Consider the following 27,572-nt stretch of genomic DNA (forward strand, 5'->3'; position numbering starts at 1 on the left):
ACAGTATTCAATCACTCGAAACGTGATTTCTAGTTTACAAACTCTAACAATAATAAAACTCGAATACTATTACAAAAATCAAGTTATTTGAAATAACATAAATAAATTTGTATTATTAAATAATAATTAACTATGAAAATCAGAAACATGATTTAATTAGTGAACAAATGAATTAATATAGGCCTTTTTCTAGCTATGAAAAAATCTGCTAGTGTGTTGAAAAAACATAAATGAAAATCCAAGAAATAATAATATTCTAATACAAGTTACTAATAAATAACTATGGCAAAGAAAAATTTGTTATGCGCTATAAGTGGGAATTGAATACTCTATGAGATGATAAAAAATAAAGAAAAAATGACAAAACACAATGACTGGGATTTGAACTAAGTTCTGAGTGTTGCATCTCTCAGTTCCCACCACCTACACTATTGGCACGAATAATATATATAGGCAAAGTTCAAATGGGTGCACGTCCCTTGGAACCCCCATGCCCAAACGTCGGTCCTCCCCTACCGCTACATATTTTATCATAGGTTCGTCGTCCTCTATTTCGAACGCTTGAAATGCATCTACTACCCCATTTTGTTGTGCTCTAACACCAGTACCCAGTCTTACGGAAACGCACCATCTAGGTTCAGAGAAAGAGTTCTCATCTTAAGTTTATATTCAGATAAAGGACTCTCGTCAGCATATCACAGTTCAAACAATCTAACATGGGCTACGCCCAGGGTTTCTATGTTCGCATGTATACATTCCAACACATTCGCTACCAATCAACAAATAATCAAACAACATTACATTTCACATGCACACGTTTCAACAAATAATGCTATCACGATATTGATACGCTCGGATTTTGCACTGTTTTAAGGCCTTTATTTGGTCTGTTTTCAATGTCAGAATCACAATTCATGTCCATATTTTGTATATTTTCTCTATTTTGGTATTTTGACGTGTTTTGTGAGATTTGTGCATATTTGAGCCTAAAAAAACAGGAAAGAGTCGAAGTTGGAAATCTGGAGCGTTCACAAAGTCCAGCGGTCTGCTGCAACATGCACAACGACCCCTGGAGCCTAGCGACTGCTGAACCAGTAGCGGCTCGCTCCGGAGAAAGTTGTGCTGAAATTAAGATGTCAGAGGTTCCGAAGCTACAGGATTATTTACAGCGACCGATGTCCAAGAGTCAGAGGCTACGGACCATTATGCATCGACCGCTGGCCGAGGTGCAGCGGCCCGCTGCGAAAACGCGGCGCATAGATTTGAATTTTCTCCCCAAGATTTACCAAACTTAGCCATCTTTTACCTTATTTGATAGAGCTCGAAATTTCCTCTATAAATACCCTCTCAAACCTCTTTATTTAGATCTTCTTTTTGCCTCATAATTCTAGAGCATAAAATTTAGAGAGTTCTTCATTGTGCAAGGAATCAAGAGAAGATCAAGGCTACAAGGATTCAACCTTTGGGTTTTATTGCTTTAGTTCTTATGTTCACTTTATTTTCCCTTCATTCTATGTTTTTAGCTTATTCAATTATGTGTAACTAAGCTCATAGGACTCTAGAGATGTGTTAGTAACGACTTTGGTTATACAATTCCGTTTTCTATTTAATATCCATTTTTTTAACTTCATTTCTTCCCTAAGTTGTTCCGCAATACTTCATGCTTGGGTGACACATTCGATGAAGATTTAATATAACTTGCTACATAATCGTGAGAGGAGGTTGGCGAGTTAGATCCACTTAGTAGACACTACAATTAGCTTCCCTTAAAACGGCACTATTAATTGAGAGTGAGGACTTTTCAAGGGTCTTAGAAGCTTTTAGGAGTTACGAATCTAGGATTGGCAACCCTAGTGTTAGTAATCTACGCTTGTACCGCATGAGCATAACTAGTGTGACTCGTTCTATCGAAGTATAAACTATGCTAGGGTATTGTAGTTGGAACTTGTATAACCATAACTGTGAACGCACATCCCTGGAATTCTCTTATCTCTCATATTTTTTATCTCTTTAATTTGTTGTTTTTGTTTTCAAAAGTTTTCAAAACTTTCGTTTTTCCAAATAGTGAAAAAAGCTTAGTAGAAGGTAGACAGTCTGTGATTCTATTCCCCGTGTTCGATATCCGATACTGACCTTTAGCTATATTATATATACTATGTATACTTGCAGGTTTATGTACTGCTAATAAAAAGTGCATCAGATATCACATTCACATTCCACATACTTCTCATTCTCATACTCTTGCAAAATCAACCTCAAAACATGTTATTTCTTTTAAAACTTTTCACATACCTTTTCTTTAGATTGAGTGTGATACGTCGGCATGTTGAGCTTTCGACAAGGATTGAATGAAGACTTGATTAAAAGAAGACTCTCAGGCCTCCGTCACGCCCGCCCTCACTAAGGATAGCAATATGCAGGGAACCGTGACTAGGAGACATTGATAAGAAGTGGGAGAGATGAATAAATGACATCAATAACTCAAAAACTGAATAGCATATCAAAACTCAAATGGAATATTCTAATATGGGAAATGAAAACCATAACTGATGTCTCAAAACAATATCAAAGGGGTGCTAAAATGATAGCGGAAGTCTTGAGAAACACAACCAAACATGCCAGCGTTGAAGACATGACACATTCTGGAGTCAACAAGCTCAATCTTAACATCCACCACGCCATTACCACTCAATTTGCACATAGAGAAAACACTTGCAGGGTTGAGTATATAGTATGCTCACTGAGCACAGTGCCAAAACATTTTATAAACAGATATGCCAACCATACCATAATGAACTCGAGTTTTAACTTTGAAAAATAATCATAAAGAATCAAAAAATATTTTTGTAGACTAGTCAGTCAAAACATACTCCTCCTTTTCACAAATCATTAATAAATCACATACTCTTTTCATAGTGCGACGAAGCGCGGCCACACTTTTCGCCCACGAGACCGACTAACTTCAGAGGATGGCTCCTGATCCCCTCTGTGCACAAGCCTGGTAGGTTTGCGGCCCCATACTCAGACCCAAATTCATTTTACATAATCATATTTCGTCATCAAAACAAATATTGACATGACATGACATAACATTTAAACCACCCTTATAATACCAAAATCAATATTTGAAGCGTAAAAAAGTTTTAGTTCAGAAAAAGCACCTTATTAGCTTGGTTCACAAATTCTTTAGTCTTTTACAATCAAGCACACACTACAAACCACCCATAATCGCGTTAAAAGCTAATTTAGTTTCCAAGAAACCAATCAAACAACCATGCATGACCTAATCGCTCATTTTCCAAAACTTACTCGAATCATCCATCAAAATCATCAAATCTACTTGAAAACCTCAATTCGTCCGCGAATAGGTGTCTCATTTCTTTCCAGCACGAGTTTCTGAAATGTTAAGAAAAGTGGGTAGAAAAAAAGTTAGTGGTATATGGGCCTCACTTGTATATAATCGTTTTAATGAAATGTGGGTGGGATGAGTTAAAGGAATGAGGGGCCTATTACCATTTATGGTAAAAATGTACCGGGACTCCTATTTGCGAATGTACCGAAATAAAAAAAAAGGAGTCCTACTCGCGTGCGTAGGGAGTATCATGCAATTACGTAATCAAAACATACTTCTACTCGTTGATTCACTGTCACGCGTTTGTGTTCACTCACAACACACGTGTGCACATGCAAATGTGTACTCTCTCACACACACGCATGCACACACGCGCGTGCGTGCACACACTGTTAGAGTTTGTATACTAGAAATCACGTTTCGAGTGATTGAATACTGTAAAACTCTTATTTTATTTTCCAATGAATAAATCAGATTATTTTTGTCATAATGTTGTTATGTTTTACATTTAATGGATGTTAATGCATGTTTAAATGTATAAGTTAACTTAACGAAGTCTAAGTCTTTGTTTCAGTAGACCGGTTGTGGGCGTCGTCCACTTTAAGGTAATACGGTCAGTTCTAAACAAAGAAAAATATGAATTTCACAACCTAGATGGAATTGGACTATCCATCGAGAAAGGTTGCAATGTCAGTCCGCATATTTCTAAGCCTTACTGAAATAAGATGACATTGGTGTGGTATAGCACTGAACGGATCTAACAGCAAGACTTGCCTTAGGCTATCTACTGAAAGGTGAGGTCTTGATAAATATTTATTTCTTAATCAATGTAGGTTAGCATTGAGCATACGGTATTGATTATGCACTGCTTTGACTTATCAAACGGTGCGGGTTTTTCGTAACCCAATTATCCTGATATATTGGGTAGTGGTGATCGATACCTAGCGGTGCTAGGATTGCTATTATATTGAATCGTGCACGAGCTGAGTCTCGTTTGATAATGTCCTCAAGAGGAGCGCGAAATGAGGTTTTATTATTCGGAACCTAGCTAGTTGGAGTGTGATTACTCTATGAATAATAAATAAGCGTTTCATGCTAAGTCCACTCTTGGAATTAATAAGAAGTTAATTAATTAAGTCAATAGCAGACATTAATTAATTAATGGACATTTTAATCTTAAGCACGGGAAATGAAAGTTAAACGGAAACCCGGATTACTTATAATTTCGGATTTGGATGGGGAGAGTTCAATATTACTTCTGTAGTGGCTGCTCGTAATATTCCAATTATAACTTATATTAAATTGTGGGTTCAATTTAATTAGTAAAAAGTAAATTGGATGAGCCCATATCCAAAGCCTTCCATAGATCCCTGTCTGGGCCCAAAAGGAACTTAATATAAATAGGATAATAAAGGAGACAGAAATAACACAATTCAGATTAGTGTAATTTTCGAAATTCCGCTCCTAAGCTGAGGAGATTTTCGAAATCTTCTCCTATTCCAAAAAGGATTTCTTCTGTCTTCTTTATTTAAGTCCTAGTATTCTAGTAAGATCAGCCCACACTAATATTGGGATACAGTTCGGGAACCAGAGAGAAGATTTGTGGTTTAGTACTCAAAGCATCACGTGGAGAAGAAGCTAGCCATCTTCAATTCTTTGGAGAATTAATTAGGTATTTTTTCTGCTCCGTAGAAAAGCATGTTTTAGGTTTCAATATTCTTAAAGCATGATTGATTCAAGTTATGAGCATGATACATGTGATAATTACGCGAATAGCTTTTGTCTAAATAATCTGCTAAATAGATCTGATTATTATGTGATTTATTTTGCATGCGCTTCCGCTGCCAGCACCTTAAACCATACATATACACATGCACGTTTCAACCATCAAATCAAAATCTTTCTAGCTCAAACTATATGCACCAGGGTCAAAATTAACGATTAAATAGTTAAATATGAAAAAGATGAATTGCATACCCCCTCCGTCCCACAATAGGAGTTACATTTGGGGTGGACACGTGTATTAAGAAATGTAAAAAATATTGTGTTGGAAGAGTTAGTGGAATATGTGTCACACCTCAACCCTTATGACTTATACACTTACTATAAATAAATTCAGAATTTTAAAATAAATAACCACAATTCAAATAAATAAAACACACATATTATAAAATTTCAAAAACCAATATTTATCAAGTACATATTTCAAAACATTCTAAACCATAGTGAGACCCTCTCACCACTCTATATACTACACATTTATCTACATGCAAAAAATGATGAGGAGGAGAAGGTTGCCAAAAATGCGCCAACTGCATAATCCGATAACATGTGCAGTTCTTACGACCCATGTCAATCAAAAACTTCACTGATATCTTATTCCTGAAAAATATTAGTGGTTTATATGAGCCATAACTCAATGTATATAAACCTTACCTTTAATTCCACATACAAATATCAACACAATCATTCACCAATATATATCACCGGAAGTAATAAATATCATAAACAATTTAATATTCATATGCATATGCCTCTTTGTTCTTTTTATTATTCTGTGACAGAGCAAGTCTGGTGCCCGGGATTTCCATTGTATACGACCTGCAGGTCCCTTTTAATTATTTGACCTTTCCACGAAGGTCCCTCTTTGCATTTTTGACCTTTCCACGAAGGCCTCTTTGATTTAACATTTCCACGAAGGTCCCTCTTTGCATATTTTCTTTGACCCGTAGGTCCATTATCATTGTATATGACCCGTAGATCTATTTCCATTACCATTGATATTAGACCCAGTGCAAGACTGTCACATATCCTCTTTAATCCAATGATTCAAGTAATTCTAATGCCATATGAAAACTTATCAATTGCACCACTCGCATATTCATTTCTAATGCCATATGAAAACATATCAATCGCACCACTCACATATTCCACCATCAATATCAAATAACACATAACCATTTAGTCTCACATCATATAATTCAAATATTCACACCAATTTAACACATAACAATCAATCACATAAAGCATGTAAAATTAAAAGTGTGATTTATACACACCTGATTAAGATAGATAATCTGATTGAGTACTCGTTCGGGTGTCTCACTCATAGCCTTGATCCTCTAAAACTCACTAAATAATTGTACAAGAGCTCTCTTCATATTTGTCGACTATTTTCTCTACGCTCTTCCTTCTCTTTCTTTTCTTTTCTTTCTCCCTCTAACTCTTCCTCCGCCCCTTCTTCCTATTGAAAACTAATATATATATCTTATTAAGTGGGATTGACCTTTATAAAATATAAGACCGACTTAGTAGAATAGGTTTAATATATTTCGTTTTATTTCTTTTCTTTAAGATTATCTATTAAATTATTAGTTTGTATTGCACACTAATTAATAAACATGCATACGTAAACATCTACCAACTGTCATCAAATTTACAAAATAAGTGTATTCAGCATACACGTGTACACATATTTTCATGCACTAACCATTTATATATATACATAATATTATAACTAATAACTTGGATAATTAATTTCACATATCTAAATTATGTTAACATCTCCTGATAATGAAGTAATATTAAATTTAAATTTATTCAATTACTATCACTACAAAACAAAACACTCTTTACCTAGCACAAAATTGCAGCACCAATAAGTGCTATGAAAATTCCCAACAAACCTGCAAAAATTCCGAGCACGTATAAGTTGTGCTCAGAAAAAATACCTGAAAACACCGAGCACCATACAAATGCTCGGAAAATACCCGAAACTACCGAGCACCATATAAATGTGCTCGAAATACAGGCAATTCAGTATTGAATAAATATATAGTATAATAAATTATTTTGCCGGCAAAGTATCCGAGCACTGATAGGAAGAGAAAGGCGATTCAGATGCTGCTTATGTCTTCTAAATCTCATATTATAAGGTGAAAAATAACAAATTCTTCGCTTCCCAACTCTCTCTGATTTTTCCCCAACCACCGGACTCCATCTCCTATCCCATTTCCCGATGCAACACCGCCGATCTCCCTCCCCAGCCGCATCCGCCGACGTAGCACCACCGGTATCCCTCACCTTTCGCAGCCGCCGACGAGTTTGGTTTCAGTTTGCGATTTCCATCCATCTAATTCAAATTCTCCTCACCAGTGAATAGGTATGCCACTTTTCAGATATTGAAAAATCATTTATTTATTTTTATTTGATGATTTGGTTTCAATATCATATAATTCTGGTGCAATTTGTATGCAATTGCTGTAATTTGAGATATAATTTGATATTTTTGGATTGATGCATTTTTTAGTTACAATGTGTTTGTTAGCTGATGAATTGGACGAGTCTTGTGCTCGGATGGTTGGATTATAAGATTGTAGTTAAATTGAATGAGTCTTAAGAGAAAATCTGATATCCGATGAGTGATGATGTTTAAGATTCCGCAACTCGATGTTCCTGATCTGCAAGTTTCTGTAGTGGCTTTCGTTTGAGTTATTTCTGCAAGTTATTTCGTTTTAGTAGTGATGAGGTATTATTTTTTGATCATCACGTTTTTGAGATAAGATATACCAGCTGAAGCATCACGTTCCAGGAATAGAATAGGATAGAGATGATGTTCGAGCAACAACAACATTTTCTTATCATCATCTACCAGCTACTCCTAAGAAACTTCCTTTTGATTGACATTTCTTTCAAAGTAATGTTAGGATAGTAATTTCAGAAGGATACAGGAGGAGGCTGATTGATATATTTCAAAGGGCCAGCTGATGCTTCAGTTGTTGCGGTACCTTCGTTGATCTATTTATTAATAATCAGATACTATTAGATTTTACACACGTTTTACTTTACTAAGGAATTTTGTGTTCTCTTGAATTGTCGTTTGCTGCATTATATTCAAAGGTTATCTTAACTGTCAACTTAATAGGTGCATTTCATTCTGAAAATCTATTGCTGAAAGCCTGAAACAGAGGTAAGCTTTTCAATTATGAACATTCTCAGCCCAGAGAGTTTTCTTTCCTAATGTTCAGTAAATGGGCATGTAGGGAACTGACACGGTCCCATCACTCCAATCTGACCAGCTCGAGCATAATCAATTGGGTGATGAACAAGAGATTCAAGTTCTGCCCAAGCTTGACTCCATGCTCCTTGTAAGGACCTGCTAAAACTCACATTATTGATTCATTTGTGAGGAGATGTTAATAATATTTGCATGATTAGTTAGGACACACCAGATAACTTCAAGAACGATCAAGAAAGGGTTTAAGGGGGGTAGACAAGTGGTGGCTGTCTACAATCTATGTTCTGCCAAACTTTCTCTGAAAAGAGTCCTCTTCATACAGAAGTAGAAGGATCAAGTTCTCAAAGCAACCATGACCATCAATGTTCACTCAGCCATAACTTATCATCTGAGATCAAAGTGGTTTATGTGAAGAACAGAAATGAGGCATCTTTTATGATATGGAAGAGGAAAATGAATCAAAGGGAATGGCTGTAGCCTGTAAGTACAGAGAAGAGAGCTAGGGTTGTTTAAGGATAGGCTAGTGATATTCTTGAATATTTTGAATTCAAATGAATTGTAAAACAATGTTGTTTAATTTAATGTCATTTAAATTTTATTTAATTTATTTATTATTCATTTAATAATAATTTTATAAATATAATAAATTCAAATAATAATTTTAAAAATAAAAAATATTGAAAATAATGTTAGAAAATCTCATTTCCGAGCACCAATAAGTGCTCGCAATATAATTTGGTCAAATACTTGGAATTCCGAGGAAGCAAATAAATAGGTATTTTGCTAGCACTTCGTCCTTTTCCCGAGCACTTTGGTGCTCGGAAAACACTATTTTTTTGTAGTTTATGTCTATATATAATACGGATGATAAGTGAAATAAATAATTATGCAAATGATAGAATTCTGGATTTAGGGATGTCACAATATGTGGTCCACTTTTTTATATTGGTTTATAATAGAACGTGGGTGAAATGAGTTAGTGGAATGTGAAACCTACTTACAATTTATAGTAAAAGTGAAATGTGACTCTTATTGTGAGACTGACCAAAATGGAAAAGTGTGACTCTTATTGTGGGACGGAGGAAATATATTTTTCTCAAAAATGAAAAGTGAATCAAAAGGAATAGAAAGGCTCTTCAAAGGTTTTTGATTCTTTAACTCCAAAGGAATGCAAAAGATGAAGAAATCTTGATGAATAATGATAAACAAAATTTGGGGGGAGAGTGTGTGGAATTTTGAAATTTATTGTTTGGGGTCTTCATATATGTGGAGTATATAGGAGTCTAAATTAAAAAAGGAAATAAGTGTGTATTTAGAGAGAGAAATAGGGGATTTCATTTTTCTCTATGTATATAATGGAGATAAGATTTATTTGAATTTATTCATGAAAGAATAATATATCTACAAATAATAAATAAAAGAAAACAATTCCGTTCCAAAATGGATAGGGATCGAAAATTAGGGAATATGGATTTAGTCAAATCGTAATTAACTTTGGATAAGGAATATAATAGGATTTAATTGGATTTGGTCATAAGAGGATACATAAGAATCTTAATTAAAATATCTACAAAACGATTTCTTTTCCCTCAATACATGTCATTTTAGAAAATTAAGTACAGGGAATTAGTGTGGAAAATCAGAGGAGAAAAATAAAGGAAATTTTTTTGAAATTATCCCAAAACAAATTATTAAATCCAACAAATAATAGGTAAAAGAATTGTGCATGGACTCACTTAATTTAACACTCTCATTTTGAATTTTCTCTAAAATTAAATTGATCACATAAGTGCACAAATTAATTAAACCACATAAACGCACATATAAAACCCGACACGAAATTTTGGGTACTACAACTTAATAATTCATAACATCAATTTTTGTATTTATAAACGTGCATTATTAGGTTGCATTTTCTTTGATTTTCTGTTTGTTATAATAATTTCCTATTAGTACATAGTATTATATTATGTTGAATGTTAACTACGATCTTTGAAGGAAAAGTTTTCACTAATTAAATAATACTCCCTTCATCCCAGTTTAAGATTCACATTCTGCCATTTACTTCACTCTTAATTTAAGAATCACATTTAGAATCAACCATATTTGGACATAAAATTTAACCATATTATTCATCAAATTTACACTCAAATATCATTACTTTCATAAAAATAAAATAAAATAAAATCCAACATACAAAAAGTCAAAAGGGTCATACTTTCCACTATCTCACTTTAGTTATTACTCACTCCAACAACCACTACCCCACTTCAATTATTACACACTCCAACAATTTCTTAAAATTCATGCCATAATTAAATCTTACACTTGGGACGGACGGAGCACATAAATTTTATAATTATATGTTGAATGATAATTTAAAAGTTTTGTTTATACAAAAAAGCGTCCTAATGTTTTGGGAAATGGTGCCACACGAGAAAATATTTTAATTTTGTAAAGATTTTAAAGTTTTGTGCTTTTGTAAATATTTTATATGTTAAATAGAAAAGATAGTAATATTTTAAAAATTTTAGCACCTGACTTATTTATAATTCTGGATCCGTCATTGATTATACATTCACTAAGTTGGTTTCAGCGGTCGTTATAAGTTACAATTGTCTTTTCCGTAAGCATATTACCGAATTATAGTATATGATTTTATTGTTAATGCGTGTTTGCAATTTTTGTAAATATCCAAAAGATTTAAATCATGGGCTAATTTTAGTAAATATTTTCTTTTATTTCTATGTATCATGCATAATAATTTGAAATATTATATACTCCATATTGAAGAAAATGCAATGGGTCGTGAATTGCATAGATGGATGTTACGAACCTTCCTTTAGTTTAGATATATTAGGAATTTGAATATCTTTTCATATATTTATTTCTTGTTCATAAAGTTAGGGTAGTAGTTCTATTATTATAAATAGGGATAGGTTGTTATCATTTTATTCATTCAATCAATCAATTATTGAAATACAATATCATTTTGTTTAGTGTGCTATACGCCACTCTATTTGTCTCACCGCCGACCCTTGTGAGGGCGCCGGACTTTATCGTTTCATTGTTTAGCACCGCCGACCCTTATCCGGGTGCCGGTTTTGACTTTTATCCAACGAGAAGTTAGCTTCCCGGACTTGTTACGGAGCACGTCTATGACAACTGGTGCTTTCATTGAGAGCTCACCCTCCATCTTCTTCCACCGAAAACCTACAAAATACAAAAAAAAAAAAAAAAAGAGACACCTTTTTCATCAAAAAACCCACCGATCAATCCTTCTTATTTCATCCACCACTAATGTCAAGGAATCAAAGAAAATCAGCGTGGGGAATTCCACCAACCCCGGAAGTGTGTATTGGTCCCTCGCGACGCAACCCCGGCATCGGACGGAAGGAACACATCAGTCAGCGGCGACTTCCGCCTCGTGATGATGCCTCGCTGGAGCCGTTACATGTGACCGAACAGCAGCCGCTCGATTCCCTAACCCAGGGTTTCGATTGCATCATGGCCCGATTCGACAAGTTGGAATCACGTTGGGAAGAAATCAATCGCCAGCGTCGAAACGTTGTTTCAGCAATGGCAGCAGGAACAGTACACACCGCGTCGCACATGGCAGCACGATCACTCCTCCTTGCACGAACAGCCTCCCGGCTGGCCGCCACCGCCACGCCAACGCTCGCCCCCAACCGGCCGGCCCACACAGCGGCGTCTGCACGCCTACGAGCAGCAGCAGCAGCTGCAAAATCCCAATGCCGAAATCATAATGCTGCTTGACTACCAGCCCCCATGTCCACCATATGTAGACCCAGATTCATATGGGCAGCCACGGAATTTCGATGATGGTTATCATCCACTTCCGCTGCCGGTCTCTGACTGTTCGCTGCACCCGCCTCAACAGCCCAAGAAGTTTATTCAATCGTCCCAGCAGCGTGGTCTCCCCAATAATCCCGCCCTCAAGGTTCGATCGCTCTCGCCTGTCCAACAAGCCGCCATCAACGATTACAATGAGAAATTACGTGTCTATAGGTTGGAGCAAGCTGCATTGCTTACCCGTTTGAACGCATGGTTTGAGGAGAACACTAGTGACGAAAATCTAGCCGAAGAGAAAACCAATATCACTCCCGTAATAGTATTGGGTGATGATCATCCCAATGACATTACCGGTGTTCCCAATGATGGCGCTACTGTTGATATTCCAAACAACGAGTCCGTTGAAGAGAACGTCAAGAGTGAAGAGATTGCCACGAATGAAAATGAGTTACTGCAAGGTCTCGTCAAGGCATATGATGACAAGATTGGTGATCTTTTCATTCCAACACATCCGAAAGTGGAGATAAAAGTTGATTTGGAGACTTTACTTGACAAGTATGTTTCTTGCCATGGGGATTTCATTATGATTTTAGTTTACAGTCAATCGAATGGTCATATTAGAGCAACAAATGTTCACTCCAAGTGCTCAAGATCCCATATTTTGTTCACAGCCAAAATTGAATCATGGTTCAGTTTTCGGATACAAAGTCTTATCTATGACCAACATCGACCGTGCATATTTGATCCAGGAGGAGAGCTTTCATCTCTCTTTGTTTCGAAGTTTCCACCTTGAGGACAAGGTGGATTTTAACCGTGGGGGAGTTGTTACGAACCTTCCTTTAGTTTAGATATATTAGGGATTTGAATATCTTTTCATATATTTATTTCTTGTTCATTAAGTTAGGGTAGTAGTTCTATTATTATAAATAGGGATAGGTTGTTATCATTTTATTCATTCAATCAATCAATTATTGAAATACAATATCATTTTGTTTAGTGTGCTATACGCCACTCTATTTGTCTCACCGCCGACCCTTGTGAGGGCGCCGGACTTTATCGTTTCATTGTTTAGCACCGCCGACCCTTATCCGGGTGCCGGTTTTGACTTTTATCCAACGAGAAGTTAGCTTCCCGGACTTGTTACGGAGCACGTCTGTAACAATGGAATACTAACTACTCTCTTCGTCCGCAAATAGGAGTCCCGTTTTGCCATTTTAGTCCGTCCGCGAATAGGAGTCTCGGTTCATAATTACCATAAATGGTAAAGAGACCCCATATTCCACCAACTTATTTCACTCACATATCATTTAAAACTAATATATCCATGTGTAACCCATATTCCACTAACTTTCTTCCACACACTTTTCTTAACATTTATTAAAACCCGTACCGGAAAGGAATGAGACTCCTATTCGCGGACGGAGGGAGTAGTTAGTAAAATGTAAACCTAGTTTTTATACTCCATTATAATAGAATATGTTAGTTTAATACTCCCTCCGTCCCACAAAAGATGTCACACTTGTGGGACGGCACGAGATTTTAGGAGGCTTTGTTTTGTGTGTTAAATGGAGAGAGAAAATATAATTTTTATATTCATGTGAGAGAAAACTTTTTTCAAAAAGGGAAATGTGACATCTTGTGTGGGACAAACTAAAAAGGAAAGTGTGACATATTTTGTGGGACAGAGGGATTATATAATTTAATTATAACATTTATTTTAAAAGGTAAAGTAAAATAAAAGTCTACAGAATTAAATTGCGATTCATGACTATCATAAAATAGAAAAACATTTAAATAAAATTGGCCACAATTATTACTCCTAAAAGCGAATATGTACTACATGAAATTGAAATAGCGATGGAATCCTACTGGATATGTTTGAAATTAAATGGAAGGAAAGAACAAAAACGCTACCAACATTACATAGCATAGCACAGCTCAAATCAGCTCTGGCATCTTAAAGGCTCGAAAAAATGATGCTTATATACACATAAACGAATCATTTTAGTATAAGCAATTCAACGACAGTCTCACCTCTCAAGGTATGTGCCTTCTCCCCTTTCGGTTCAATCTATAGCTTGGTTGGAGTTGTTACGATGAAAGTGTGTGCATTTGGTCTCTCTTAGTGGGTGGTTGTAGCGTTTTTTTGTCATGGGATCGGAGCTGGCAGTGGCTCGGTGGAGCTAGGATTCCATCGGTTCTAGATTTGAATTTTCAAGTCAAATCGTCTCTGAATTGACTGGGGAATTTTGTCGATCGGAGTGAGATTGAATGAGAAAACCTATAGATGCTACTAGATCTGTAGGGATTACTGCCCACAGGGGCTAAGAGTGGAGATTTAGACTATTCTTGAATGCGTTTATCTTGAATTATGCATTGATACTTTCGTTTATACTTGCATATAATGTTTTTCCGCCTGCTATGTTTTATATGTGTACCCATTATTTTTTTCAGATTACGGAGCATGGCTACAGGCACTGCGAATGTTGATTCACCACAGTCTCTCCCTTCAAGGTTGGTGATAACATGTTTGTATCATATATTACTTACCACATTTTAAGTGATTCATTGCAAATTCTATTTCTTCTTTATTTCTGATAATGCCGTGACATATAAGTTACTATATACTGATGCCAAAGTGTTATGCATACATGTTATTATTAGTTGTCATCGTATTATTTTATTTAAAAAAAATAATTTATTTTTGTTACACACTTAACTTGCTTACTGGTCTCTAGTGTAATTTAACTGATTTTTCAGAAGGATTTAAGTGTATATTATGGGTTAAATACATAACTCATACATAATATTTTACATTTGATTCATATTATTACATAAAGTTTGAAAGTTACCTAAATCATACAAAAACTTTCATTTGTGTTTCAATTTAGTACATTCCATTATAAGTGTTTAAACGGTGTTAACCCTTTGTCTACGTGAAGTACAAAATGTTTCATCATTGTTTCATGTCGGTACAAAAAGTTTTATGATTGTTTCATAATTGTATAAAAAGTTTCACCATTGTTTATGGTTTGTGCGCCAATGAGTAAAAAGTTAACGTCGTTTAAACACATATAACGGAATGTACTAATATGAAACAAAGGTAAAACATTTTGTATGAGTAATGTACCCCGTATATTATTTGCCTTTTCTTCTACTCCGCGAACACTTTTCTGATGCTATTTTCCAGAATTAGGAAGAAGAAAATTGGGAAAATGTTTAACATAAAATTTTAGGTCAATCTCTTTTTTGCCTATATGTTGTTCTTGTTCATTGTTTAATTCATCCAAGGCAGTGTGCTAGAGTAAATATTATTATAGCCAAGCCTAATATGTTTACTGATTTTGTAATCCTTGGAATTTGACAGTAAGTATACATATGATTTCAGATTACTAGGACGAGTCGCTCTTGTTACCGGAGGTTCTGCAGGAATCGGGGAGAGCATTGTGCTGCTGTTTCATAAACATGGTGCAAGAGTTTGTATAGCCGATCTTCAAGACGACCAAGGCCAGCGTCTGATTGAAAGCCTAGGTGGCAGCTCAGACGTCGCCTTTATCCACTGTGATGTGACAAATGAAGATGATGTCAAGCGTGCTGTGGACTTCACTGTTGACAAGTTCGGTACCCTTGACATAATGGTGAACAATGCCGGGGTGTCAGGCGCGCCCTGTCCAGATATCCGGGACTTTGAGCTCTCTGATTTTGATAAGGTGTTTGATGTGAATGTGAGAGGTGCTTTCATTGGAATGAAGCATGCAGCTCGCATAATGATTCCAGCGAAGAAAGGGTCGATAATATCGGTTGCCAGTGTGTCGAGCGCCTTGGGTGGCATCGGGCCCCACGCATACACAGGGTCCAAGCATGCTGTTTTGGGGCTCACCAAGAATGTGGCGGCGGAGTTGGGAAAACATGGCATACGCGTAAACTGTGTGTCGCCATATGCTGTTGCGACGGGGTTGGCACTAGCTCACTTGCCTGAGGAGTTGAGGACTGAGGACACATGGGCTAATTTTCGTAGCTTTGTGGCGAACAACGCAAACTTGCAAGGCGTGGAATTGACTGCGGAGGATGTGGCTAATGCTGTGGTTTTCTTGGCTAGTGATGAGGCAAGGTATGTGAGCGGCATCAATCTCATGGTTGATGGAGGCTTCACATCTACAAACCATGCCCTTCAAGTATTCCGGTGAATCTCATTTATATCTACCTTTTCTTCACATCTACAAACAATTGATAGATGATACTTCTTCCATGATTTTGATGTCATGATGCTTAGCATTTGAAATTTGGTACTTCAAATAAAAGAAGTGTGTTTTCATTTTATATCTATTGATTGTTATACTTATAAATTCTTTTCTTCTCTTTTTTTTTTTGAGAAGATTGCTATGCTTATTTTCCTCAATACCAATGCTAAAAATTGTGGAGATTATTGGACTAAGAGAGGGAGAGGGAGAGGGATCTTGTAAATTTAGTCTTTCAAATATAATCAATAACATTTTGAACGTAATTCTTATACCTAATATTTTAACATTTTCACAAACCATTCTCTTTTTTTCTGTAGCTTTATGAAAAAATTCAGGTGAGACGTAGAATGCTAATGTGATTTTGGTCTGTTCGGTACACGCAATTAAAATTGAATTACAATGGGATTGAATTTGAAGGAATTGAATAATAATTTAATTCCGAATTCTTTGTTGAAGGAGTACCAATTTTGAGTGTGTTATAGAGTGTGGGCAATGTGTGTGTGTAGTGTGTGTACTATCTAATGAATGTTTCTATTGTGCACTATGTGTAATGTGTGAAGGTGCAATTTTATAACTATTTCAAATTCTAATTATCTACTTTTGTTATTAAATTCAAATTATAAAATTGGGAGGAATCCAAATATTTTAGGGCACTAGATATTGAAGTTGGAATTGAAAGCTCTAATTCCGCGTGCATAATTTCATGATACCCAAAAATATAAATCAGAAAATTTCTCCCTCTAGTGTTGCAATATACCACAAGGGCACATAAAAAACTGTCCTTTTGTTAATATGAGAACTCATATTTTTTGCGTCTAACAACATTGAAACAAGGTGATCATCTCAACGTAAACAGTTATTCATGGCTTTCCAATGTCTATAATTCCAAATTTCATAGAATTCAATTTTTGGATACTACTTTCTCATAATTTCAAGGGCAAATTTGTCTACTACTATTAATAAAACAATTATACTGGGTACAAAAATTGGTAAACAGAGTATAATTTTAGTTGTAGGTACTAAATCACAACTCAAGCATCTAAGTCATTAGATAGAGTGAACTACAAATTTAGTATTTGGTGAATGTATAAATACTTCACGAAATGATATTGCATCAGAGGCCTCTGAACTTAGATTTTAATTCATTTTTCACATTTTAAGACTTTCTTTTTCATTTTGCCTTTTCCAACAGATGGACAAATTTGACCATTTCTATTATTTATTTCTTCTCTTATTTTCTCCTTGTCGTCTCATTTCTCTCTCTTAATTAATAGTAACTTTTTTAAGCCAAAAAATAACTTATATTAATACATTAGAACAATATTTTTGGTTTAATTTAATGCTTAAATTGTTACTTAAATATATAAACCTATTTCTAACCGTTTAAGTGATTTTTTAATTTATTTTTATAATTTTACATGTTTTAATTTTAAATATGAATAAATGTTGTATTCCATACGAAACATTAATTCTATTTTATAAAATTTGAAATATATATACCAATCATCTAATTAGTATGGTATAAATTTTGAACTATCAAATCTGTATAAAAAGGAATATTTTTGAGACTATATATAAAAAATTTATCTCCAGAGATATCTAAGATCATGAACTAAAAAGTTGAGTACAAATATCACAATTTTATACATGTAGTGAATTATCGATGATTTTGAATTTTATGAAATTTGGGAGAGATTTGAAAACTCCTTTAAAAATAATGTCTTTTCTTACATTAACCGCTTTGTCCAACTATATAATTCAATACTGATCAACTTTAATTTGAAGGAAAACTTGAATTTTAAAAAAATCACTACTAGGTGTAAATTTATGACATTGGCAATCAATAGGGACTAATATTAGCCCACAGACAAAATCACGCCGACCAAAGAAATGCTGCTTCAACTCCTATTAATTGACGCAATTTCCTTTTTTCTTTTTGTCCGTTCATAACTAATTAGCCTCTTTTTCTGGTATAAAAAAGCGGACAAAGCCCGAAAACAAAGTCAAAATCAACGAATATAAGCAGCACCTAGTCTGTCATGTAACATTCAGCTATGAAGCCCCGGCGGAGGAGCCTCGAACTCATGAACACCTTTATGAGAAGAATGAGCATAATGAGACAAAAAATCAGCAGCAAAGTTCACTTCTTGATGCACATGTTGTAGAGCCACAAAATCGAAATCCTGGAGTAACCCACAGACCCTCTTCACTATAGAGCGACAATTGATTGCAGTTTCAAAGTGTCCCAAGATCATGGCCACTCCAACAAAATTATCAATTTCCACCTCCAACTTGCGGATACCTAGAGACTTGGCCAAATGTAGGCCGTGATACAAGCACCAAATCTCTTCAGTTAGAATAGAACAAACTCCAATGTTAGCAACAAAGTCATACCTCCATAATCCCGCTGCATCTCTAATCACACCTCCCCCAAAGGCATGACCTGACTCATTCTGTAAGGAGGTATCAGTATTCAATTTTAAATGATCAAGCGTTGGAGGTCGCCAAGCCACTAGCATAGGCGGTCTAGACAATCTCGTGTCTCCTACGTTTGTCAATCTAGCTTCTTCCACATTCTTGGTCATAGTGAGAATGCGTGCAATAATTTCTCCTGGACATTTCCGCTCACCCTTAAAATTAAAACCGTATCTTTTCTTCCAAATAAGCCAGCAACCAACTCTAAAAATTGTGCACCATCTCATCCCGCTGCCTAACAAGAGTTTGGAGCTAACATTACGAATTATCCATTCTGTCAAGTGCAAAGACATGTCAAAAAAACCATCCACCCCACCATATCTCAGTAGTCCCTCCCAAGTTTTCTTTGCATCGGGGCAGTCTCGAAGTATATGCATACCACTTTCAGATCTTTCACCACACATACTACAAATTGTTGTCGAAGAGATGCACCTCCACGCTCTTTCTTCATTAACCAAAATACCATTATTCATCAGCAACCAGAAGAATGTCTTTATCCGCTGCAAACCATACCAACTCCAAACCCTTTTCCATGGCAGGAAATCATGTGTAGTGAGGCCTTCCACCAAATCTTCATAAGCCCATTTTAATCGAGAAATCTCCAGATGATGATAGGCCCCAAAAAACTTCATCTTCCCCTTACGACACTGACGAAGGCATAATGGAAGCTATGAGATCAATAATTTCAGCTGGCAGCAGATGTTGAAATTTCGACCAATACCACGCTGAACCATCCGCAAAATAATCGACGGATCTATAAAGCATATGGTCTAGAATACGTTGTAGAACGACTTCATTAAGTGACCCATCGATGGTTCTAGAACTGCACGGTTGTACCTGCTCCTAGTGCCCAAACTAGATTCCTCCGCATTACTGCCCAAGAGCTGCAAATAAGCCTCCAGATTGGTGTGCATGAAGCGGGTGCACATGGATCAAAATCCAATGGAGGATCAAAACGATACTTTGAGCATGAAAGTCTGCTCCACAAAGACTGGTTTCTTGAAAATCTCCCAACATGCCTTCATCCCAAATGCACGGTTAAGTGAATGCAAGTCACGGATCCCTAGGCCACCTTCTTCTTTAGGACGTGTGACCTTGCTCCAAGCCACTTTACTCTGTCTCTGCTCTGGCTCTTTATTGCCCCATATAAGCTTCTTATCACATTTTCCATATCGTTACATGTACCTAAGGGAAAATTAGATGTCTGCATAGCATACAACGACATGACGCCTAACACCAAGAGCCAGCGTGATTCTCCCAGCCAAAGAAAGAGGAGAGGCATTCCAATTCGATATCTTGCTTTTCATCTAATCAAGTATGTAGGAATAAGTCGTTTTGCAAACTCTTTTATTCAAAAGGGGAACACCCAGGTATTTTCCAAAATCATCCTCCACTTGTACTCCCATCATGTCCTTAATCTGTCTCCACTTTACATTTAATAGCGTGGTTTTTGCCATGCTGACTGTCATCCCCGATCTCGCGCAAAACTCATCCAATACATTTGTAATAGCTTCACAGGTGATAATGTCTGCCTGCCGGAACAGGAGTAGATATGAAATGGTGGGTGCGCGGTGGACCTTTCTTGAAAATATGAAATGGTTTCCACTCCCCTACTCTAACCGCATTCTTAATACCATGAGCTAACTGCTCCATGCACATAATAAATTAAATAGATTGGGGGAAAGTGGGCAACCTTGTCGCAACCCTCGGTGTGGGTGAAATGATTCTGTTAAATTGCCATTCCATACCACCTGCATCGAGCTAGATGAAACACACTTCATAATCACATCCACTAGAGCAGCTTGACATCTTTATTTTTTACTAATCGCATTATTTTTTTATTAGTGGACATATTCCATTCACATTTTAATATAAAATTAGTACTCCCTTGTCCACAAAAAAATAGATCCATTTATGGACGTCCCGAGTTTTAATAATAAATTTTACTCCCTCTGTCCGCTATTAGGAGTCCCATTTGTTGGCGGCACGAGTTTTAAGAAATGTTAAGAAAAGTTAGTGGAATGAGTTAGTGTAAGGTGGGACCCTTTTACTATTTATGGTAAAAGTGAACTGGGACTCCTATTCGCGGACGGACGAAAATGAAAAAAACGGGACTCATATTCGCGGACGAGGGAGAGAATAAGAGAGAGTGAGAAAAAAGTGAGTAAAGTAGTACTCCCTCCGTCCAAAAAGAATATGCATTTTGGTTTTGGTATGGATTTTAATGCAAAATTGGTAAAGTAACAGAGAGGTAGAGTGAAAAAGTAAATAAGTATTATTGGTGGAGAATGAGTCCCATCTGAAGGAAAGAGTTTTCAAAATTAGAAAATGCATATTCTTGTAGGACAAAGACAGATTAAAAATGAAGTAGTGCTTATTTGTGTGACGGGGTAGTATTAGAGAAGGGGAAAAAGTAAGAGAGCAAAGATAAAAAAATGTACTACCTCCGTCCCTGAAATTTTGACACAGTTTACCATTTCGGCCCGTCTGTGAAAGTTTGATACACTTCACTTTTTACCATTTTTGGTAGTGGACCCCATATTCCACTAACTCATTGCTACTCACATTTTATTATAAAAAAACTAATACTTTAAAAGTATGACCCACATCCCATCAACTTTTTCAATCCACTTTCTATTACATTTCTTAAAATCTATGTCGGATCAAAGTGTGTCAATATTTGAAAGACGAGGTAGTAGGAAATAGAGAGAGGAAAAATAGGTAAAGTGCGTTTCTTATGAATGAAGAGAGTATATAAAAGTACCATTAACATTCCACTAATTTTCGGTAGTAGTACTACATTTTTTGAACATAAACAAATTCAAATGGTTCCAATTAGCGTTAAGAGAACGAGTAAATGGAAAAGGAAGAAAAAAGAGTAATGTAAAAAGTGAAAGAGGAAGAGAAATTCCCAATTTGAAATCCGGCGATCCCCCATTCCCCACACCCGCCGCCGCTCGCCGCCTCTGCTGATCGTAATCTGTAACCCTTCGCAGCTTCTCTCAGCTCCAGATTTCAGGTACATTCATTCTTCTCAATTTGAACATTGGTCTTCGCTCATAGCACAGATAATGTAGGGACACATTGGATCAATTTAGGATTCCTTGACATTGTTAATCTGTGATGAGATTTGGGCTTTGTATAAAAAAAACTCAGCCAATTCCTCTTCCTTTGAGTTGCCAATTGATTAGTGTAGTGTTATTGTTTAGTGGCGAGGGTCTGAAAGCCGAGCACCTCCATAGTCATCTTTCCTTTCAAATTGGGAATTTCACTTCCTTCTTAGATCTAACGGCTCAAATTGTACTATGTAGATGTTTCTATTATCCATTAATAAGTTGAAAAAAAGCCTGTTTTATGCCACAAACTAATGCAGGAAAGGATTTTGAACTGTGCAAGAATGGGATTGTGGTCACTTCTAGAAGGCTTTCTTCTTCTTGCAAATGCTCTGGCCATACTAAATGAAGATCGTTTCCTTGCCCCTAGGGGATGGAGCTTCCAGGAGTATTATGAAATTAAGAGAAACTCATTCAAGGGGCAAATACTTGGTCTTATTTACGCAACTCAGTACTTACGAGTGCCTCTTATACTTTTCAATTTGCTCTGCATTATTGTGAAAATGGTGTCAGGGTGATGCTTGCCTCCCTTAATTTAAAGGGATTGTTTTAATTGGTAAGTAAGTTTTGTTTCACTTTTCATGTATTCATCGAACTGCTTTGTGTAAGGGGGTTCCTTGGCCACATATATGTTTGATAAGAATAGATATTGAACAACAATGTATTTTAATAGTCAGAGTATATTCCTTGCAAACTTGGTGATTCCAACCCACTGTTAACACACGCGCGCGTATGCATACATAGATTAGTAGTGGAGGGTATGCACTTTCATACTCCAAATACTTTAGAGAACTGAATCTCATGATTAGGATTGACATTTTTATATAGGCTAAGAATGTACTAGTTTGATTCTAGACTCTTTAGGTGATCTATTCGATTTTTCAGTTGTGCCTCTCACCTGCACTATATACTTACCACTTATTCTGGTTGATCTTATTATTTCATATTAGAGAATAATTAGAGCAATTTCTTTAATATTTACATGTCTTTGTTCAGTTTGAAAGATTCTTCTGAATCTGTGAATTTGTCTACTAAAATATGGTTATGATCTTCAGCTCGACAACAAGGATGGTAGTGGGCATGCTGTATATGTGAACTTGCAAGTAACAATGATATATGATGTTTATGTGGGATAATATGATATTGACAGTTTTTCTGTTTATATTTGAAGAAGATAGATACTATATGTGATGATTATGTTATTGGAAGGCTGGGATGTCCCATTAATAGAATGATCTTATTTTAGTTTTTCAACTTAAGTGGTGGCTTCCAAATCATCAGAACATGGGTGAATCCTTAGGAAAGAAATAGTTAGTGGGAGAAAGATATTAAGTCCTAGTTGTTCGAATTGGGTATTTGTGTATTTCATATTATTGAATTGTTATATGTCATACTAATAATGAGTTCCAACAAAGATAATCATTTAAGTAAACAAGATTATGTTAATTTGGAAGAAGCAAATTTAGTCATTTAACTTTTAAGAGTTAACTATTGATCCTTTAAATTAGTTTATTGGTAAGGGGAAGAAAGAATCCTTAGAATCTTGGATGCAACCTTTAGTTGCATAATTGCATTTACTTCTTGCCTTTGCTCTTGTGCACTTGGCTAGCACTAATTAGATATTTGGGGATTCTTTTCACCATTAATAGTGCTAGGGATTGAATAGTTGCAGAACACATTTAATAGAGCTTCAACATATAATCTCTTACCCTCACCCAACATACACACACACAAAAAGAGAGAGAGGGAGAGTGAGAACACAACTAACTGTGAGTCTTATTTATAACTGACTTCAGTCAGAGGGGCTTGAAAATGTTGTTTCAGACTTCAGTTTTTTCTGTGGTTTTACACTACTCTCACTAGGTTTATGCACTTCAGTGTTTAAGATCTCAATGTTTTTGCATCCTCCTTTCTTTAATATGATGCAACTTGGAATTTAACTTGTGAAATACCTTCTAAAGTTAATGAATCCTTGATGTGTGTTTGAATTATGTTAAATCTTTTTATAAGTATTGATGTTTCCTTTGGTATTCGTATTTAGTAGCTTAACAACTTTACTAGACTTGGCACTCTTCCGACAAGAAAAATAGAGAACAAAAATATTTCCATCAATGAGAGGGCGGAACTAAGTGAAAAGATAATTTTTTTTATGCAATTGTGACAAAGAAATATCTATCCCTTAGACAGTATATTTGCATTATGCAATTGTAACAATCTATTATACCCCTTAGAATTAAGCTACTATACATGAAGAAATATAAATAACTATTTGGGTGTATGAGTGTATCTGGTTAGTGTAGTTGCATAAAACTTCTGCCAGAATCTTCGACATTATCTTTTTTCCCTATGATTGGTGAAAGTAAGATTTTCAGTCTCGTGTGTTACAGTGTCGCACAAAAGGAAATAAACAGGTTCCCTTGGTCCAGCAAATCCTCTAGATCACGCGGTCTTGGAACTCGTTGGTCGTAGGAAATCCTGGTCGTCGGACACACAGAGCACTCTTTCAAAAACCCTCAACCACTTTACTAAACCTAGTATAGGGAAGTAGGGATCGATCCCACAGAGAAGGATGCGTAATAATCATGTTCAAGGATTTGGACTTGTTTTTGGTGTTGGCTGCTGCCACGCATTTTTTCTTGGGTTGAGGAAAACAAATTAAACTTGATTTGGGAATTTTAAACTACTACGCTAATAGCTAGACTTAGGCGAAATAACAAGAGAACGTTGCAAAGAAATTTAAACTGCTCAATTACCCGATCTAAGAAAACTACTCTAATTACCTAGACCTAGGAAACAAACTGACTGTGGGGACCATGACTGAAAAAGCAGAATACGGACGAAAAGCTGGCAGAATAACTAACTCGGGTACTATCCAACAGCGACATCATCTTCTTCAACCAAATTGCGTAAAAACTCATAACAAAAACAATATGAACGAAATCAGAGCAGAGCAAACTAAATCTAAACCAATTTGATGCATAACAACGAAGAACTAAACGGATCTACAGATGCTAGACGAAGTAAAACAGGAAACAAGCAGAAAACTCAAATCCATCCAACAACTTCCTTTTCTCACTTCGGATCCAACCTCAGACGCTAAATCCACTCCGAATCCAAGCGTCCGACACAAACTCCACCCAACAGAAACACTTCATCACTTCAGATTTAAACAACAACCTTCACTCAGTCAACAAACCACAGATCTATCACCAAATTCCCAGATCGAGTACCACAACAGCAAAATAAAACAGAGATCGACATAAAACTTGTTAAAATAAACTCTCAGCTGTAAGATCTACGTAAATCAACTTGAAATATCACAACTAAACGCAAACCAACAGAAGCGAAAAGTAACAAGTAACATCAACAGCCAAGTCGACTCCCGAAAGTGAAGTTCGACCGCAAAAGTGCAAAACAACTGAAATTAAAAGAGATTGTATCTTCGTCCACACACGGACGGTGTTGCAACTGAGACTTTCTAAAGAAATGAACCCTTTCGTAACCCCAACTACCCCAGATCTCCCATTCCCAAGTGTGTGTTATGTGTGTGAGCTAAAAAAAGTGAAAAAAGTGATAGATAGATGATATTGTGCGTTGCATGCTCTTCTATTTATAGGCGTTGGAGTGGGGTCCAGCGAGGTATAGATAGACTTTGTTGCCCTCAGCCACTGACTCCCTCCGTCACGCCTTCTTTTCCTTTGAATTCTGCTCACTTCACTTCATTCCTTTGCTAGACCGTTTCCTTCAGCATTCCCTCGATCTAGCGATTTTATCACACACCTGGCTTAGGAAACATGTTAGACCCAACAAATTGTAACGCTTTTCACCATATAACCAATGCATGAAATTAGCCTTATCAATTGGTCCTCAGTAAGATAGCCTTTTACTTACCCGATTGTTGGATTCACTCGATCACTCATTCCTCACTAGGGATGTTAGGATCGATTCTCTCTTAATTAATGCTACACCACTGAAGCGTCGGGTTATGAGAGTTCCTCCTTTTCCTAGGTCAGGCTATTATCATTCCTGCCTTCTAAACAACTTCCCTCTGGACTTCGTCCAGCTTATTCCTCATTTTCTTTAATATTTTTTTCTTTTTCTTCTCCTTTTATATCTATTTTTTATTTTTCTTTTCCTCTCTGGACTTCGTCCAGCTTATTCCTCCATTCCTCCTCTCTTCTGGACTTCGTCCAGCTTATAACACCTCTTACCCTGGACTTCGTCCAGCTTATACCTTCATAACCCAATTTCCCATTTTTCTCCTTCACAGCTTTTCTCCCTAAGCATTCAGTGGTGGCCCTTAAACATGTGTTAGCTCGAAGTTATTTAAGGCTTATAACTCACTATTATAGTAGGGCTTCACAACTAAGTAAGTAAGGGCATCCTCCATCGTTCTCACTTCACTCAGATTGACTTGGCTTATCAAAGGAAAAAGCTTCTAAGTTGGAATGCCTCCTACTTTCAATTACTCTCACTAAGGGAATCATGCCGTATTATATTCACTGGCTCATGCGACAAAACTTAGACTTACAGACTCTTAACATGCAGACAAAGTAATGCATTGACTCCTCTCCCCCTCCCACTTCACTCAAGCTTGTCCCCAAGCCATCGTCGTGAAGGGGGGAAACAGAGAAATCAATGCAAAACAACAAAACAGGTTACAAAACAGAAACTTCTCACACTTAGACCAAGCATTGGGCTAAGTGGGAGAAAAACACAATAAAACACAAACTTCTCACACTTAGACCAAGCATTGGGCTAAGTGTGAGAAAAGCACAATAAAACAGCAAATACAAACTTCTCACACTTAGACCACGCAGTGGGCTAAGTGGGAGAAGACACAAACAATTATAAAACACACATAGGGAACAGAAATAATAAAAAAAACTAAAAGAATGAAAATTAAAAGTTACTTGGTCATGGGATGGTGATTCACTTCTGGGGCTGGCCCCCTCGAGAGCCAGAATGGGATGGATTCCGGGTCGGGTCATTCTTACTTTCTTCTTTGCTGGCTGCTCCAGCTCTTCCTCCTCCTGTGCTGCTTGTTCGAGTACTGGCTTCCTCACTATAGACTTTGATTTAGATGGGGCTGGAACTTGTTTGGGAACGGACGGGGAGATCAACTGCTTGAGCGATGGCTGCGGTTGCCTGATGGAGGGACTGCTCTGAATGGGCTGCTTGAATTCACTGCTGGACCCAGGAGTTACCTTCGACTGGGTCAAGGGGAGCGTCTGCTGCATCCACTTCAATATTTTCATTGAAAGCTCCACCGCTTCCGTCATTCGCTCATTTTGTTTGGCGCATTTCACCGCCAAATCTGCAATGTTGCCCCTCAGGGTCTCCACTTCCTCTCGATTCCCATTCAATTCCTTTCTGATCCCACCAAGTTCCTTTATCATTTCCCTCCTCATTGACTGCATTTCCTTCTTCACATCCTAGACTTCCTTGCGTAGCTCTTCAATCTCTTCACTTGGCATGGCTTCCTCGGCTTCCTCAGGCTCTGCCTTCACCTTATCTCCCAACGAGTAGAAGAGAGTCTTGGTGCCGTAAGTCTGCAGCAA

At 36.6% G+C, this 27,572-nt stretch overlaps 2 protein-coding genes and 2 long non-coding RNA genes across 6 annotated transcripts; 3 read left to right on the top strand and 1 right to left on the bottom strand.

The window, feature by feature from the left end:
• Window positions 1-5,500: 5,500 nt before the first annotated feature.
• LOC148934212 (uncharacterized) lies at window positions 5,501-6,591 on the bottom strand. The gene is made up of 2 exons (XR_016134846.1): window positions 6,412-6,591; window positions 5,501-5,734 (listed from the first exon to the last, which is right to left on the bottom strand). It is a non-coding gene; the product is annotated as an uncharacterized LOC148934212 (long non-coding RNA).
• A 438-nt stretch (window positions 6,592-7,029) lies between these two features.
• Window positions 7,030-8,972, top strand: LOC125219868 (uncharacterized). 3 transcript variants are annotated; one of them, XR_016130309.1, is made up of 4 exons: window positions 7,030-7,514; window positions 8,050-8,321; window positions 8,395-8,499; window positions 8,570-8,972. It is a non-coding gene; the product is annotated as an uncharacterized LOC125219868 (long non-coding RNA). The 3 variants fall into 3 exon arrangements; XR_007176220.2 differs by having other exon boundaries at window positions 7,034-8,135; window positions 8,277-8,321; XR_016130308.1 differs by having other exon boundaries at window positions 7,038-8,321.
• A 5,133-nt stretch (window positions 8,973-14,105) lies between these two features.
• Window positions 14,106-16,506, top strand: LOC125223514 ((+)-borneol dehydrogenase 2-like). The gene is made up of 3 exons (XM_048126691.2): window positions 14,106-14,224; window positions 14,637-14,696; window positions 15,571-16,506. Exons 2-3 carry the CDS (start codon window positions 14,647-14,649, stop codon window positions 16,367-16,369), a joined length of 849 nt encoding a protein of 282 aa, XP_047982648.1. The 5' UTR covers window positions 14,106-14,224; window positions 14,637-14,646; the 3' UTR covers window positions 16,370-16,506.
• A 5,789-nt stretch (window positions 16,507-22,295) lies between these two features.
• Window positions 22,296-22,529, top strand: LOC125218598 (uncharacterized). The gene has a single exon (XM_048120295.2). It carries the CDS (start codon window positions 22,296-22,298, stop codon window positions 22,527-22,529), a length of 234 nt encoding a protein of 77 aa, XP_047976252.1.
• The last annotated feature ends 5,043 nt before the right edge of the window (window positions 22,530-27,572 follow it).

Source organism: Salvia hispanica, chromosome 1 (genome assembly GCF_029641045.1).
Source record: "Salvia hispanica isolate PSC_SH4W2 chromosome 1, Shi_PSC_v1, whole genome shotgun sequence".
Lineage (NCBI taxonomy): Eukaryota > Viridiplantae > Streptophyta > Magnoliopsida > Lamiales > Lamiaceae > Salvia > Salvia hispanica.